Below are 17,277 nucleotides of genomic sequence, written 5' to 3'. Positions count from 1 at the left end.
GGAAGAAATAGAACACCTGACCAGACCAATAATGAGTAGAAAGACTGAATCAGGGAAAAAAAAAAAAAAAAAAAAAAAAGTTTCCCAACAAAGAAAAGCCCAGGACCAGATGAATTCATAGGCAAATTCCACCAAACATATAAAGAAGAACCAATATCAATCCTGAAACTGTTCCAAAATGTCAAGAAGAAGGGAATTCTCCCTAATTCATTCTATGAGGCCAATATCACTCTGATACCAAAACCAGACAAGGACAAAACAAAGAAATAAAACTATAGTCCAAGATCCCCGACGAACATAAAAACAATTTTCAACAAAATATCACCAAACAGAATCCAATAGCACATCAAGAAGATAATACACCATGACCAAGTGGGTTTTATACCAGGATGCAAGGATGGTTCAACATACAAAAATAAATAAATGTGATACATCACATAAACGGAATCATGGACAAAAAACATAGGATCATTTCAATAAATGCAAAAAAAAGCACTTGATAAAATTCAGCATCTCTTCATGATAAAAATCCTCAATGAAAACTAAGCATTGAAGGAATATACATAAAAATAATAAGGGCCATATATAACAATCCAATAGCCAAGGTCATACTGAATAGGGGAAAGTTGAAAGTCTGTCCTCTAAGAAATGGAACAAGACAAGGATGCCCACTGTCACCATTTCTATTCAATATAGTCCTAGAAGTCCTAGCCAGAGCCATTAGGCAAAAAAAAAAAAAAAAAAAAAAAAAGTTGCTTTTTTTTTTTAAAAGAAGCATCCAAATTGGCAGAGGACATCAAATTATCCCTGTTGACTGACAGTATAATCTTATATCTAGAAAAACCTAAAGACTCCACCAAAACACTCTTAGATTTGATAAATAAATTCAGTAAAATTTCAGGATACAGAATCAATGTGTAAAAATCAGTAGCATTTCTATACATCAATAATGATTTAGCTGAGAACCAGACATCAGTCCTATTTACAATAGCTACAAAAACAATGAAATACCTAGGAATATAATTAACCAAGGAGGTAAAAGATCTCTATAGGGAAAACGATAAACCATCAATGAAAGAAACTACAGATAACACAAACAAAGAGAAAAATGTCCTATGCTCATGGATCAGAAGAATTAATATGATTAAAATTACCATACTGCCCAAAGCAATCTATAGATACAATGCAATGCCTTTCAAAATACCAATGTTGTTTTTCGCAACGTTATATATATTAAAAAACAAACAAACAAACAAAAAAAAAACCCTAAACTTCATAAGGAACCAAAAAAGAGCCCAAATGGCCAAATTAATCCTAAATAAAAAGAACAAAGCTGAAGGCACCACATTCCCTGACTTCAAATTATACTACAAGGTTATAGTAACCAAAACAACATGGTACTGGTATAAAAATAGACATATAAACCAATGGAACAGAATCCAGAACTCAGAAATAAAACTACATATTTATAGTCAACTGATCTTTGAAAATTGACAAAATCAACAATGGGGAAAGGACACCCTTTTTAATAAATAGCACTGAAAAACTGGATAGCTATAGGCAAAAGAATGAAATTGGACCCCATATATAAAAATAAACTCAAGGTGGATTAAAGACTTAAGTGTAAAACCTGAAACTATAAAAATACTAAAAGAAAATCTAGAAAAAAACCCTTCCAGACGTCGGTCTAGGCAAAGAATTCATGACTAAGAACTCAAAACCAGAGGCAACAAAAACAAAAATAGACAAATATGACTTAATTAAACAAAAATAGTCTGCACAGAAAAATAAATAACCAACAGAGTTAATGGAAAACCTGCAGAATGGGGGAAAACTTGAAAACTGCATTTTACAGGGGACTAATATCCAAAATTTACAAGGAACTCAAACGACTCAACAAAAAATACCACAAATAATTCCATTAAAAAGTGGGCAAAGGACATGAATAGATATTTTTACTTTATTTAAAGTTCCGGGATACATGTGCAGGATGTGCAGGTTTGTTACACAGGTAAACATGTGCTATGGTGGTTTGCTGCACAGATCAACCCATCACCTACGTATTAAGCCTCACAAGCATTAGGTGTTTATCCTGATGCTCTTCCTCTCCACACCCCCCTGACAGGCCCCAGTGTGTGCTGTTCTCCTCCCTGTGTCCATGTGTTCTCACTGTTCAGCTCCTACTTATAAGTGAGAACATGCAGTGTTTGGTTTTATGTTCCTGTGTTAGTTACTGAGAATAATGGCTTCCAGCTCCGTCCATGTCCCTGCAAAAAAACATGATCTTATTCCTTTTCATGGCTGCCTAGATTCCATTGTGTATATGTACCACATTTTCTTTATCCTGTCTATCATTGATGGGCATCTGGGTTGATTACATGTGTTTGCTATTGTGAATAGTGCTGCAATGAACATATGCATGCATGTATCTTTACAATAGAATGATTTCTATTCCTTTGGGTATATACCCAGCAATGGGAATGCTGGGTCACATGATATTTCTGGTTCTAGGTCTTTGAGGAAATGCCACATTTTCTTCCACAATGGTTGAACTAATGTACATTCCCACCAACAGTATAAAAGCGTTTTAAAAGAGGATATACAAATGGCCAGCAAGCACATGAAAAATGCTCAACATCACTAGTCATCAGAGAAATTCAAATTAAAACCACAATGAGATTTCATCTCACACCAGACAGAATGGTTATTACTAAAAAGACAAAAAGTAACAGATGCTGGCAAGGATGCAGAGAAAAGGGAAAGTTTATACACTGCTGATGGCAATGTAAATTAGTACAACCTCTATGCAAAACAATGTGAAGATCTCTCAAAGAACTAAAAATATAACTACCATTCATTTCAGAAACTCCACTACTGGGTATCTACCCAAAGAAAAAGAAATCATTATTTCAAAAAGACACATGCACTCATATGTTTATTGCAACACTATTTACAATACCAAAGATAAGGAATAAATCTAAGTGCCCATTAACAGATGACTGAATAAAGAAAATGTAGTATATTTGCATGTGTATACACACACACACATATAATGTAATATTATTCAGCCATGAAAAAATGAAATCATGTCTTTTGCAGCACATGGATGGAAGCAGAGGGCATGATCTTAAGTGAAACAACTCAGAAACAGAAGGACAAATACCACATGTTCCTACTTATGTGTGGGAGAAAAATAATGTGTATACATGGACATACAGTATGAAACCATAGACACTGGAGACTCAGAAGGGTAGAGGGTGGGAAGGGGATGGAGGAAGAAAAATTGTTTAATGGGGAGAATGCACATTATTTGGGTGATGGATACCTTAAAAGCCCTGACTTCACTACTACAAATCTGACCATGTAACAAAATTACACTTGCACCTCCTAAATATATACAAATAAAAAAACATATAAATGAGCAATAATAACTAGAAAACGGATATTGCTAGCTGTTTGCTGAGTACTAAGAAGATGCCAGGAGTTAACTACACAGTCATGCATCACTTAATGCCAGGGATACATTCTGGGAAATACGCAGTTAGGCAATTTTGTCCCTGTGTGAATGTCACAGAGTATACTTACACATACCTAGATGATGTAGCCTACTACGCACCTAAGCTGTGTGATGTAGCCTATTGCTGCTAGGCTACAAACATGTATAGCATGCAACTGTACTAAGCAACTGTAACACAATGGTAATTCTGTGTGTATCTAAACAAAGAAAAGGCACAGTAAAAATACGGTAAAAAAGAAAAATGAAATCTCCATACTGTTTTCCATGGAACTAAAAATAGATTTCTTAAAGCACTAAAAGCAGATCTGGCATACAATCCAGCAATCTCACTACTGGGTATCTACCCAAAGGAAAATAAGTCATTATATCCCAAAGACACTGTGTGTGTATGTTTATTGCAGTACAATTCACAATTGCAAAGATATGGAACCAACCTAAGTGCCCGTCGACCAATGTATTAGTCCATTTTCACACTGCTGATAAAGACATACCCTAGACTGGGCAATTTACAAAAAAAAAAAAAAAAAAAAAAAAGAGGTTTAATTGGACTTACAGTTCCATGTGCCTGGGAAAGCCTCACCATCATGGCGGAAGGCAAGGAGGGGCAAGTCCCATCTTACATGAATGGCAGCAAGCAAAGACAGAATGAGGAAGAAACCCCTGATAAAACCATCAGATCTCATGAGACTTATTCACTACCACAAGAACAGTATGGGGAAAACTACCCACATGATTCAGTTATTTCCAACCAGGTCCCTCCCACAACACATGGTAATTATGGGAGTTCAATTCAAGATGAGATTTGGGTGGGGACACAGAGCCAAACCATATCATTCCACCCATGGCCCTCCAAATCTCATGTCCTCACATTTCAAAACCAACCATGCCTTCCAAACAGTCCCCCAAAGTCTTAACTCATGTCAGCATTAACCCAAAAGTGCACAGTCCAAAGTCTCATCTGAGACAAGCCAAGTCCCTTCTGTCTATGAGCCTGTAAAACCAAAAGCTAGTTACTTTCTAGATACAATGGGGGTACAGGTATTGGGTAAATACAGCTGTTCCAAAAAGGAGAAATTGGCCAAAACGAAGGGGCTAGAGGCCCCATGTAAGTCTGAAATCCAGTGGGGCAGTCAAATATTAAAGCTCCAAAATTATCTCCTTTGACACCAAGTCTCACATCCAGGCCACACTGATGTAAGAGTTGGGTTCCATGATTGTGGGCGGCTTTGTCCCTGTGGCTTTGTGGAGTATAACCTCCATCCAAGCTGCTTTCACAGGCTGGTGTTGAGTGTCTGCAGCTTTTCCATACTCATGGTGCGAGCTGTCGGTGGATCTATCATTCTGGGGTTTGGAGGATGGCAGCCCTCTTCTCACAGCTCCACTCGGCAGTGCCCCAGTAGGGACTCTGTGTGGCGGCTCTGACCCCACATTGCCCCTTTGCACTGGCCTAGCAGAGGTTCTCCAAGGGAGCCCCACCCCTGCAGAAAACATCTGCCTGGGCGTCCAGGCGTTTCCATACATCTTCTGAAATCTAGGCAGAGGTTCCCAAACCCCAATTCTTGACTTCTGTGTATCCGCAGGCTCAACACCACATGGAAGTTGTCAAGGATTGGGGCTTGCACCCCCTGATGCATGGCATGAGCTCTACGTTGGCCCCTTTCAGCCATGGCTGGAGCAGCTGGGACACAGGGCACCAAGTCCCTAGGCTGCACACAGCTCAGGGATCCTGGGCCAGACCCATGAAACCACTTTTTCCTCTCAGACCTCTGGGTCTGTGATGGGAGGGGCTGCCATGAGGACCTCTGACTCGTCCTGGAGACATTTTCCCATTGTCTTGGGGATTAACATTTGGCTCCTCATTACGTATGCAAATTTCTGTAGCCAGCTTGAATTTCTCCTCAGAAAATGGGATTTCTGTTTTCTATTGCATTGTCAGGCTGCAAATTTTTCAAACTTTTATGCCGTTTCCCTTTTAAAACTGAATGCCTTTAACAGCACCCGAGTCACCTCTTAAACATTTTGCTGCTTAGAAATTTCTTCCACTAGATAACCTAAAACATCTCTCTCAAGTTCAAAGTTCCATAAATCTCTAGGGCAGCGGCAAAATGCCATCAGTCTCTTTCCTAAAACATAACAAAAGTCATCTTTGCTCCAGTTCCTAACAAGTCCCTCATCTCTATCTGAGTCCACCTCAGCCTGGACCTTATTGTCCATATCGCTATCAGCATTTTGGGCAAAGCCATTCAACAAGTCTCTAAGAAATTCCAAACTTTCCCACATTTTCCTGTCCTCTGAGCCCTCCAAACTGTTCCAGCTTCTGCCTGTTACCCAGTTCCAAAGTCGCTTCCACATTTTTGGGTATCTTCTCAGCAGTACCACCCTCTACTGGTACCGATTTACTGTATTAGTCTGTTTTTGTGCTGCTGATAAAGACATACCCGAGACTGGGCAATTTACAAAAGAAAGAGGTTTAATTGGACTACAGTTCCATGTGGCTGGGGAAGCCTCACAATCATGGTGGAAGGCAAGGAGGGGCAAATCCCGTCTTACATGGATGGCAGCAGGCAAAGAGAGAATGAGGAAGACACAAAAGCAGAAACCCCTGACAAAACCATCAGATCTCATGAGACTTATTCACTACCACCAGAACAGTATGGGGGAAACTGCCCCCATGATTTAATTATCTCCCACTGGGTCCCTCCCACAACACGTGGGAATTACGGGAGCACAATTCTAGATGAGATCTGGGTGGGGACACAGCCAAACCATATCAACCAATGAGTGAAAAAAGAAAAAGTGGTATATAGACACCATGAAATACTACTACTCAGCCATAAAAAAGAACAAAAGAATGTCTTTTACAGCAGCTTGGGTGGAGCTGGAGGTCATTATTTTAAGTGAAGTAACTCAGAAATGAAAAACCTAATACCTTATGTTCTTACTTATACGTGAGAGCTAAGCGTGAGTACACAAAGGCATACAGAGTGGTATGATTGACTTTGGAGACTCACAAGGGGGAGGGTGGGAGGTGGGTGAGGAATAAAAAAACGACATATTAGGTACAATGTATAGACTCAGGTGGCAGGTGCACTAAAACCTTAGACTTCACTACTATACAATTCATTCATGTAACCAAAAGCCACTTGTACCCCAAAAGCTATTGAGATAAAAAAAAATTTAAATAACATAAAAGATTAGAAAGGGTGCACCTGTATAGGGTCCTTGCCATGAATGGAGCTTGCAGGACTGGAAGTTGCTCCGAGCATGTCACTGAGCAAGAGGTGAGTGAATATGAAGGTCAAGGGCATGACCATAACTGCTATAGACGTTATAAACACTGGACACTTAGGCTACACCAAATTTATTTTAAAATATTTTTATTTCCTCAGTAATAAATTAACATTAGTTTACTGTAACTTTTTTACTTTATAAACTGTTTTTTTTTTTTTTTTTTTTTGAGACAGAGTCTCACTCTGTCAGCCAGGCTGGAGTGCAGTGGTGCAATTTTGGCTCACTGCAACCTCTGCCTCCCAGGTTCAAGTGATTCTACTGACTCATCCTCCTGGGTAGATGGGATTACAGGTGCACACCACCACACCTGGATAATTATTGTATTTTTAGTAGAGAGGGGTTTCACCATGTTGCCCAGGCTGGTCTCGAACTCCTGACCTCAGGTGATCCGCCTACCTCTGCCTCCCAAAGCTAATATCACTTAGCTTAAAACACATATGCATTGTACAGCTGTACAAAAATATTTTATTTCTTTATATTCTTATTCTACATGCTTTTTTCTATTTTGAACTTTTTTTACTTTTTAAACGTTTTTGTTAAAAACTAAGACATAAACACACACATTAGCCTAGGCCTGCATGGAGTTGGGATCATCAACATCACTGTCTTCCCCTCCACATCTTGTCCCACTGGAAGGTCTCCAGGGGCAGTGACATGCATGGAGCTGTCATCTCCCTGTGATAACAATGTTTTGGCCGGGTGCAGTGGCTCACACCTGTAATCCCAGCAATTTGGGAGGCGGGTGGATCACTTGAGGTCAGGAGTTCAAGACCAACCTAGCCAACATGGTGAAAACCCATCTCTACTAAAAATACAAAAATTAGCTGGGTATGATGGTGCATGCCTATGGTCCCAGCTACTTGGGAGGCTGAGGCACGAGAATGGCTTGAACCCGGGAGGCAGAGGTTGCAGTGAGCTGAGATTATGCCACTGCACTCCAACCTGGGTGACAGAGCAAGACTCCATCTCAAAAAAATCAAACAAACAAAAAATTAGCTGGGCATGGTGGCGTTTCGGCGTGTAAACCCAGCAGCTTAGGAGGCTTCGGCAAGACAATCCCTTGAGCTCGGGGGTGGGGTGCCGGGGCGGGGAGGTTGCAGTGAGCTGAGATCATGTAACACTGCACTCCAGCCTGGGTGACAGGAGTGAGACTCTGTCTAAAATTTAAAAAAAAAAAGCAATGTCTTCTTCAGGACACCTCCTGCACAGGACCTGCCTGAGACTGCTTTATAGTTAATTTTTTTTTTATAAGTAGAAGGAATGCACTCTAAAATCATGACAAAAAGTAATAAAGCAAATACTAAACAAAAAGAATTTTTCAGCTCCATCATAATCTTATGCCACCAGCAATGTGATACAGTCAGTCATTGGTTAAGACGTCCTCACATGCAACACGATTGCTCATACAAATTCTCATCACGAATTTGAAATAATAATAGTCAACAAACCTGCCTATAAGTTTTACTACTGCATTCAAAAATAAACAACAAATATAGTTATATCAAGAATTCCTATCCAAAAAATTTTGTAAATATTTTGCTGATAAAACGAAGGTGCTTTCTAACTTTCATAAAATGCATTTTCAAAGTCTACCAAAGCATCTAAAACATACATGACGTGAAATGAGAAGTAATTTACTTAACGATAGTATATCTAAGGAAATGCCCTCCCACCTGTGACCTGAGGAGGTAGGAAAAGGAGAGTCAGGCACCGCTGGCCCTGCGTTATGGGGGTGCTCGACGCCTCGTGGGTGGCACCCAAAGGAGATGGGAACACACTTGGGAGAGAGAGCAGTAATCACACCATATGGTAACTGTGGTTTAGGAGATTCCAATGTCTCCCTCAACATCGCTGACCCACAGGAAGGGCCTGGGATTACTCTCCTAAGCCACATATAGCAGAGAGACCAGCACCTAGTGCTTCACCCTTCCAAAGTCAGAGCTACCTTTTCTGTGCATAAATCAATCTTAGAATAATCAGTGTACATAGATTAACCACAACCTCATCACATTTGGAAAAGAAATCAGATTGAGCTTACATCTCTTGAGCTCCCCACCCCAGCAGTGCAGGGCGCAGGAGAGCCTTACCTCAGGGTTCTCAGGTCCCACAGTCTCATCCCATCGCCAATGGCCGTGGTCAGGAAGAGGTTATAAGCCTGAGGCTGTTGGGTTGTAAATGATGAACCCTATAATTGTAAGGGGAAAATCAAGATGTACTTTCAAAGGTTGAGTTAATAAGCGTTATGCTAATGATATCTCATAATAGCTGATTCTCAAGTAAGATATTAACACAGTTTTTTTCTTATTTGTAACAATTTCAGAATTGGACTCCAAAAACTTCTAAATAAAGTAGTTAATGAGGGTATATTTTGACCTAGAGAATTATTGATGTGTGTTCTCTTTATGTGTAATGCCACTGAGAGTTACAGAAGTACAAAATGGTCAAAGATCAAAAGACCAAGATAGTAACACACCAAAATTCATGTTCAGAGTATAGACCATAAGCCATATTCAATAAATCATCTGAAAGATGCCCCTCAACAAAGCACTTAAAGTTAAGGCGAGTTCTTTATCTGCCAATTATCAACCGCTAAACTACACTGAGCAGGCTCCTGTGATGACGATGTGGGTGAGCTCCCACAGGGACTCGAGTCCCGGCCCTGACTCTGACTCGCTCCTCTTTCCCTGTGCTGCTATCAGAAGCAATTCTCACTAAGTGGAACTGAACTCAACTCCATCTACAGAACCATTTGGCACAAAACATCACCTAAACACATTGTGATAAACAATGATTTCCATCCTCCTTCTAGGTCAAGAATATTAAAAATATTAAGACAAATTTCATGAAGGATAGATGTGCCTACAAGTCATCCTTCATTTGCAAACAGAAAATAAAGGCTTACTAAGTTCAGTAATAACAAACTAATAATAATTCAAGGCCAGGTGCAGTGGCTCACACCTGTAATCCCAGCACTTTGGGAGGCCAAGGCAGGCAGATCATCTGAGGTCAGGAAAATTTGAGACTAGCCTGGCCAACATGGTGAAATCTGTCTCTATAAAAATACAAAAATTTAGCCAGGCATGGTGGTGTGTGCCTGTAATCCCAGCTACTTGGGAGACTGAGGCGGGGAAATCAACTTGGGAGGTGAAAGTTACAGTGAGCCAAGATTGCATCACTGCACTCCAGCCTGGGAGAGAGAGTGAGACTCCATCTCAAGAAAAAAAAAAAAAAAAAAGAAAAGAAACAAAGCTGTAATACGTATTTTAAAATAATAATTCACACTAATAATTGAGGAGGCATTCAACAGATATTTACAGATCATCTACTGAATGCTGGTGTTACATGTGGTACTTTCAGCATAAAAAGAAGAAAATGTAGGCTTAGTTTAACGAAAAGACAGAGAAGATAATGGCACTGACAACACCTGACAGCAGTTGCTAATATACATAGGCTAAAGAGTAAAAAACTGGGCCAGGCTCTGTGGCTCACACCTGTAATCCCAGTACATTGGGAGGCCGAGGCGGGCTGATCACGAGGTCAGGAGATCGAGACCATCCTGGCTAACACAGTGAAACCCCGTCTCTACTGAAAATACAAAAAAAATTAGCCGGGCATGGTGGCAGGTGCCTGTAGTCCCAGCGACTTGGGAGGCTGAGGCAAGAGAATGGCGTGAACAGAATAGAAACAATATGTAATGACCAAACCTTTCAAGAGAAAAGGTAAACTTTTAAAAAATGTGTTCAATCCAATAGAGGGTGAGGAAGAAGAAATAAAGAACCAAAGAAAATTCAGGATTAGTAGAAAGCAAAGAAATAAAAAATGTGGAAGAGGAAGCACAAAATGATACCAAATATATGAATAATCATAATTGCAAACAGACTAAACTCAACAAGGAAAAGAGAGATAATATTAGGCTGGATTTCATTATTATCATTATTGTTATTATTTCACTTTTATTTCAGGTTCAGGGGTACATGTGCAAGTTTGTTATTAGGTAAAGTTGTGGCACAGGGGTTTGTTGTACAGATGATGTCATCACCCAGATACTTAGCCTGGTACCAACAGCTATGTTTTCTGCTCCTCTCCCTCCTCCCATCCTCCACCCTCAAGTAGACCCCAGTGTCTGTTGTTCCCTTCTTTGTGTTCATGAGTTCTCATCATTTAGCTCAAAATAGCACAGTATTGATGATAAAGCCACATACCTATGACCATCTGATATTCAACAAAGCCGACAAAAACAAGCAATGGGGAAAGGGCTCCCTGTTCAATAAATGGTGCTGGGATAACTGGCTATACGTGCAGAAGGTTGAAACTGGACCCCTTCCTCACACCATATACAAAAATCAACTCAAGATGGATTACAGACTTAAATGTAAAACCCAAAACTATAAAAACCCTGGAAGACAACCTAGGCAATACCATTCTAGACACAGTAACTGGCAAAGATTTCATGACAAAGACACGAAAAGCAATTGCAACAAAAGCAAAAATTGACAAGTGGGATCTATATAAACTTTAGAGCTTCTGCACAGCAAAATAAAGTATCAACAGAGTAAACATACAACCTACAGAATGGGAGAAAATATGTGCAAACTATGCATCTAATAAAGATCTAATATCCAGCATCTATAAGGAACTTAGGCTGCATTTTAAGAAAAATTCTGAAAACCTAATTTTAAAAAAAAAGTTGAAAGTGAAAGGTGGGGCTCAACCAGCACATGAGAACTCTAAGGAGGCAAGATGATATAAGCACTAGAAAAAAAACAAACAACAACAACAACAAAAAAAAAACAGATAAAAGGTAAAGAAAGCCTCATTAGAAACAGTTTCTCCAAGAAAATGATAAAAGAAATAACTGCACATGAAAATATAAGAAGGATGAACTTAAATATCCCTAATAACATGCCCTTCAAATACACAAAGCAAAAGTCAACAGAATCACAAGAAGAAACTAGCTGGGCATGGTGGCATGGTGTAATCTCAACACTTTGGGAGGCCAAGGTGGGCAGATCACGAGGTCAAGAGATGGAGACCATCCTGGCCAATGTGGTGAAACTCTGTCTGTCTCTACTAAAAGTACAAAAATTAGCCGGGTGTGGTGGTGTGCGCCTGTAATCCCAGCTACTCAGGAGGCTGAGGCAGGAGAATCGCTTGAACCCAGGAGGCGGAGGTTGCAATGAGCCAAGACCATGCCACTGTACTCCAGCCTGGTGACAGAGCAAGACTCCGTCTCAAAAAAAAAGAAGAAACTGACAAGATTACAACCATAATTATAGATTTTAACACATCTCTCAGTAATTAAAAAAATCAAGCAACAAGAAAATAGGAAGACCTGAACAATTTAAACACAATTAACAAGGGTGAGTCAATGAATATCCGGGCAAACGTACCAAATCGTCAGCAAAACCACATTTTTCTCACACACCTATGTAATATTAAAAACAAACCATAGAGTCCAGCTTCTCGATAGATAAAAAATCTCAAAGATACCAAGAAAATCCATACTATATATGGAGAGTTCATGCTCTGAACACAATGCTGTAAAATTAGAAACCAATAACAAAAAGGATGACCAAAAATTAACTCGTGGAAATCTAAAAGCATCCATCAAAAGCTTGGGTTGGAAAACATCATAATAAACATGAAGAAAATATTTAGTGCCAAGATAATAAAAATAGTGCATGCCCAAGCTGGTAAAGTGCAATGTCAGCATGAAAAATCAAGCAACAGGGAGACCACGTGTAAGAAGCTAGTAGAGGCTAGCGCTAAGCTTAACAATGCACAACATTGCTGAAGCAGCGTCCTTGTCTGGGATCAATACCCAGGGTTTGTTGCCTAGCACCAAGATTAAAGACACAGACACAAACCAGTAGCAAGTTTAGGAGTAAAGGTTTCATAGGCCAAATAAAAAGGAAGAGAGAGAGGTGTCCCAAAGGGAAAAGCCAGCCTGTGGTGGACTGTGCCAGATTTTACAGGCAGGCTTGAGGAGGCGGTGGCTGATATATGGAGGGCCCACAGATTGGTTCGATCAAGTGTGACTTTTACACGGTAGGCAGGGAAGGCTGGTTGTCCCACCCTAATCCTTTTTTTGAGACGGAGTGAAACTCTTGTTGTTCATGGCTGGAGCGCAATGGCATGATCTAAGCTCACTGCAACCTTCTCCTCCCCAGTTCAAGCAACTCTCCTGCCTCAGCCTCCCAAGTAGCTGGGATTACAGGGGCATGCCACCACACCAGGCTAATTTTTGTATTTTTGGTAAAAACTGGGTTTCACCATGTTGGCCAGGCTGGTCTCAAACTCCTGACCTCAGGAGATCCGCCCACCTCGGCGTCCCAAAGTGCTGGGATTACAGGCATGAGCCACTGAGCCCAGCCGCCCCACCCTAATCTTATTAGGCAAATGGACTTTCTGCTTGGCCAGCACCATTTTGCCTGCGCCTTACTGTACACGTGGCTGGCAGAAAAGAGAAGATGGAGCCACCATTTTGAACATGTCTATTCCCACGTAGCCTTTTCCTATTGGCACAACTGCGGGCATTCGCCTGTACAAGCTTCTGGCTTGTTTGTCTATGTCTGCAGCTCGGTTTTACAGCCTGTTCTCTGTTAGAAAAGAAAATGATTTGGGGCTGCTTTCATTGACAGGAAACCCTTAGGGAGGATTCCCGTAACCTCATTATCTGCCTAAGTAATTTCTTCTTAACTCCTGTATCATTGCTTTGGAATGGGTACTAGGGAAAGACCCACACGAAATTCAGTAGTGGTCATCAGAGAAGAAGAAAAGGGAGGGATGTGGGTAGGGTTTTCTCTGTATCAATAATCATTTCATGTCTTTTGAAAAAATACAGCAAGATCTAAAACTAATAAAGTAAAATAATGTAAGTGACTATTCCTGAAATCTGGAATCATGTATAATAAAATTATTTCATTAAAAAAGCTGTTCAAACTTGAACACATTGTTTTTAAATTCAAATTAGCTGTCTAGTATTATGTATTTACATCACAAAATAGTACATATTTTATTCAGAGGCAGGCAAAGAGTAAGTATCCTGTCAAGTTTTAAAATATATATAAAGTATCTACACCTGCTATGACTTTAAGGATATCAATAAATCATAAAACACTTATGTATTTTCATTTTTTAAATGAGCCATTTAATAATATAACACATAAAATAGGAAAATATGATCATCACTTTTTGATGTATTTGGCACTCTTAATACAATACTATAATGAATTTAAAATTCCATTTGTCCAACAGGATTAAGATAACTATAGGAGTAATTTCTCAGACCATTTTAATGGTAGTGCACTAGGATGACTGCAAAAAAAATAAAAAACCCATTATTGATGTATGACTAATATGGCTGAGCTGGTTACTAAGCTTAGAAGAAATTAGAAATGCCCTATTTTATATTTTACTGGAAATACAGCATTTGGGCCAATGATAATTTCTGCTTCTCCTGTATTTGGACTTGCAGGATGACAGTTCGTGAGTGGCAGGCCCCACATGGCTGTGGTTAGTTTGATGTACATTGTGCAACTGAACAAAAATGTAAGACAAGTTTCTTAAAAAAAGCTATTAAAACATAGTGTAAACCTCTGTAACCTTATACTCTTTCCCTTTCATTCCATCAGATACCATTCAGATAGTTATTTTCAGGAAGTAAAACCTCTAATTTTCCCATAAAAAACCTCAGAACTATTTTTCTTAATATAACACCTCTCATCCAAGAGTACACCACAATGATTCACAAAATATTACAATCCTTACTGAAAGACCACATAGATTTGAGAAGATTCAGGCTACTGTATAGTCACTGCTCAAGCTGTGACAAAATGTAGACATTTTAAGCAGTTTCCTAAAGCAAAGACACTAAACCTCTTAACAAAAAGCTAAGATTTTAAAAGAGAGGGACTCTCTTTGAATTGGGAAATTAGACGGACACTATGTCATTCAGGAACAAAGCAAGGCGCATCTACACAACTATGGTTCTTCACAAGGCCAATTTGTAAAAACAGTTTTCACCACAGCACTTGGAATGAAATATCCCATGTGCCTTGACAGAAAGAGTAAAACTGTGTAAAATATTGAAAGAAATTTATTCTGGGCCAAGTACGAGTGACCATGGCCCATGACACAGCCCCCAGGAGATCCTCAGAACATGTGGCCAAGGTGGTTGGACGCAGCTTGGTTTCATACATTTTAGGGAGCCATGAGACATTAATCAAACACATTTCAGAAATACGTTGGTTTCCCAACTGGGAAAGGCAGGAAAACTCAAAGTGGGGGCTTCCAGGCTCTAGGTAAAAGTAAACATTTTCTGGTTGACAATTGGTTGACTTTGTCTTAAGACCTGGGTTCAACAGAAAGGAAATGTTTGGGTTAAGATACAAGATTGTGGAGACCAAGGTTCTTTTGAATCTTATAGTGGCTGCCCTTAGAGACAATAAGTGACAAATGTTTCCTATTCAGACCTTTAAAAGGTGCTAGACTCTTAATCTCTTTAGGATTGGGAGGGCCTGGAAGAAAGCAGTCTAGCTATGTGAACAGAGATTCTTCCCAGATGCACATTTTCCCCCACAAAGCACAGATTTGCAGGGCCATTTCAAGATATGGCAAAGACACGTTTTGGAGTAAGATATTTTGATTTTCTTCCTTGTCTTGTTATGCCAGAGTCAGGTTGGAAAGTCAGTCATGATATATAGGGTTAAATAAAATCCATCTGATGAGAATTGATGGTTTGTAGAGCACGACTCCCCAGACCCCTTAATCAGAGCTTAGTCCTCACCCTTTTAGGACACAGCTTACCTGCAGGGATGCTGTCTCAGGCAGCCAGTTTGTCCAGATGTCCATCAGGAATGGGACAAGAAAATGAATCTTGGGACCCCGAAATCACTAAGCCAAGGGAAAAGTCAAGCTGAGAACTGCCTCAGGGAAACCTGCCTCCCATTCTATTCCTAAATAAGATAGCTACAAAGATAAGAAGCTACAGACCTCCCTCACAATTTGCCCACCAGGAAATTCCTTGTGGGTAAAGGACAGACAGAACTCAGACATCCCTCTGAGGCTTCCCTGAGACAAATGCAGATCTGATTGCTTCCCCTCCCCTATTGTTTATGTAAAAATGATGATTCACTGAGCCAGACTAAATTGTGTATTCAGTGGAAGACTGATCAGGGACTCAAAATAATGTAACCTTTTGCCTCTTATCTACTCACGAACTGGAAGCCCTGGCCTCAAATCCCACTTTACCTGACTGAACCAAGGTACATGTTACACATATTGATTGATGTCTCATGTCTCCCTAAAATGTATAAAACCAAGCAGTGCCCCGACCAGCATCGTCAGGACCTCCTGATGCTATGTCCTGGGTGCATCCTTATCCTTGGTGAAATAAACTTTCTGAACTGACTGAAACCTTATATATTTTGAGTTAACAAGAGCCTCGAGGTCCACTGCTCCACTGGTTTCACTACACAGCCCACCTCCTGCACTCTGCTCCTCCAGACATAGACCTGGTGCCCTTCCCTGTGTCATGAACCTATTGCTCCAGTTACCCAGTCAGCACAGAGCACCCGACCTTGTGTAATACACTTGTTCCTTTGTAAGAAAATACATTCCTCCAGCACAAGGACTTGCCCTCTCTTCATTCATCTAACTCTTCATTCACGGGACACTGCCGAGCGCACAGTAGCAGCTAATAGATATTTTAAATGTACTAATTAATAGCACTTTAATGAATACTATAATTAAAAGCACATATACATATGCATACACATTCATGCACACATATACATATGTACACCCATGCATGCTCGCATATACATATACACACATGCACGCACATACATACCCATATATGCATTCATGCATATACACAATGTATGCACGCATATACATTTGCACACACGTGCACTCACCATTATACATACGCATACAAATGCACGTATGCATATACATATGCACACACGTGCATTCACGCATACACACACGTACGCACGCATATAAATACCCACAGACGCATATACATACGCACACATGCATGCGTGCATATACATACCACACACGCATTAACACATATACATATGCACACATGCACGCCCGCATATACTCACACGCATTCACGCATATACATCCGCACACATGCATGCACGGATATACATCCGCACACATGCATTCATGCATATACACACGCACACATGCACGCACGCATATACATACCCACACACATTCACGCATACACATACACATGCACACACACACACATACCCACACACGCATTCACACATATACATACACATGCATGCACGCATATACCCACACACATTCATGCATATACATATGCACACACATGCATTCACGCATATACATACACATATTCACACATATACATACACACACACATATATACATACGCACACACATGCACATATGCATATACATACCCACACATGCATTCATGTATATAC

The 17,277-nt window shown here is 40.1% G+C and overlaps 1 protein-coding gene across 18 annotated transcripts in view; it reads right to left on the bottom strand.

Annotated features, from left to right (window-relative positions):
- The window catches only part of LOC105487638 (WD repeat domain 27), a 304,221-nt gene that overhangs the window by 206,677 nt on the left and 80,267 nt on the right, over positions 1-17,277 (bottom strand). For 17 of the 18 annotated variants that reach the window (XR_011623219.1, XR_011623220.1, XR_011623218.1 and 14 more), the window contains one exon: positions 8,896-8,993. The exons of the other annotated variant lie outside the window; for it this stretch is intronic. Coding sequence is in view for 7 of the 17 variants with exons in the window: in XM_071096155.1 (XP_070952256.1) it covers positions 8,896-8,993 (98 nt within the window). In the remaining 10 variants the exon portion in view is untranslated. The remainder of the gene's footprint in view (positions 1-8,895; positions 8,994-17,277) is intronic. 18 annotated transcript variants of the gene reach the window in all.

Source organism: Macaca nemestrina, chromosome 5, assembly GCF_043159975.1.
Source record: "Macaca nemestrina isolate mMacNem1 chromosome 5, mMacNem.hap1, whole genome shotgun sequence".
Lineage (NCBI taxonomy): Eukaryota > Metazoa > Chordata > Mammalia > Primates > Cercopithecidae > Macaca > Macaca nemestrina.
The sequence above is the reverse complement of the archived record's forward strand: the minus strand, read 5'-3'. Positions and strand labels throughout refer to the sequence as shown.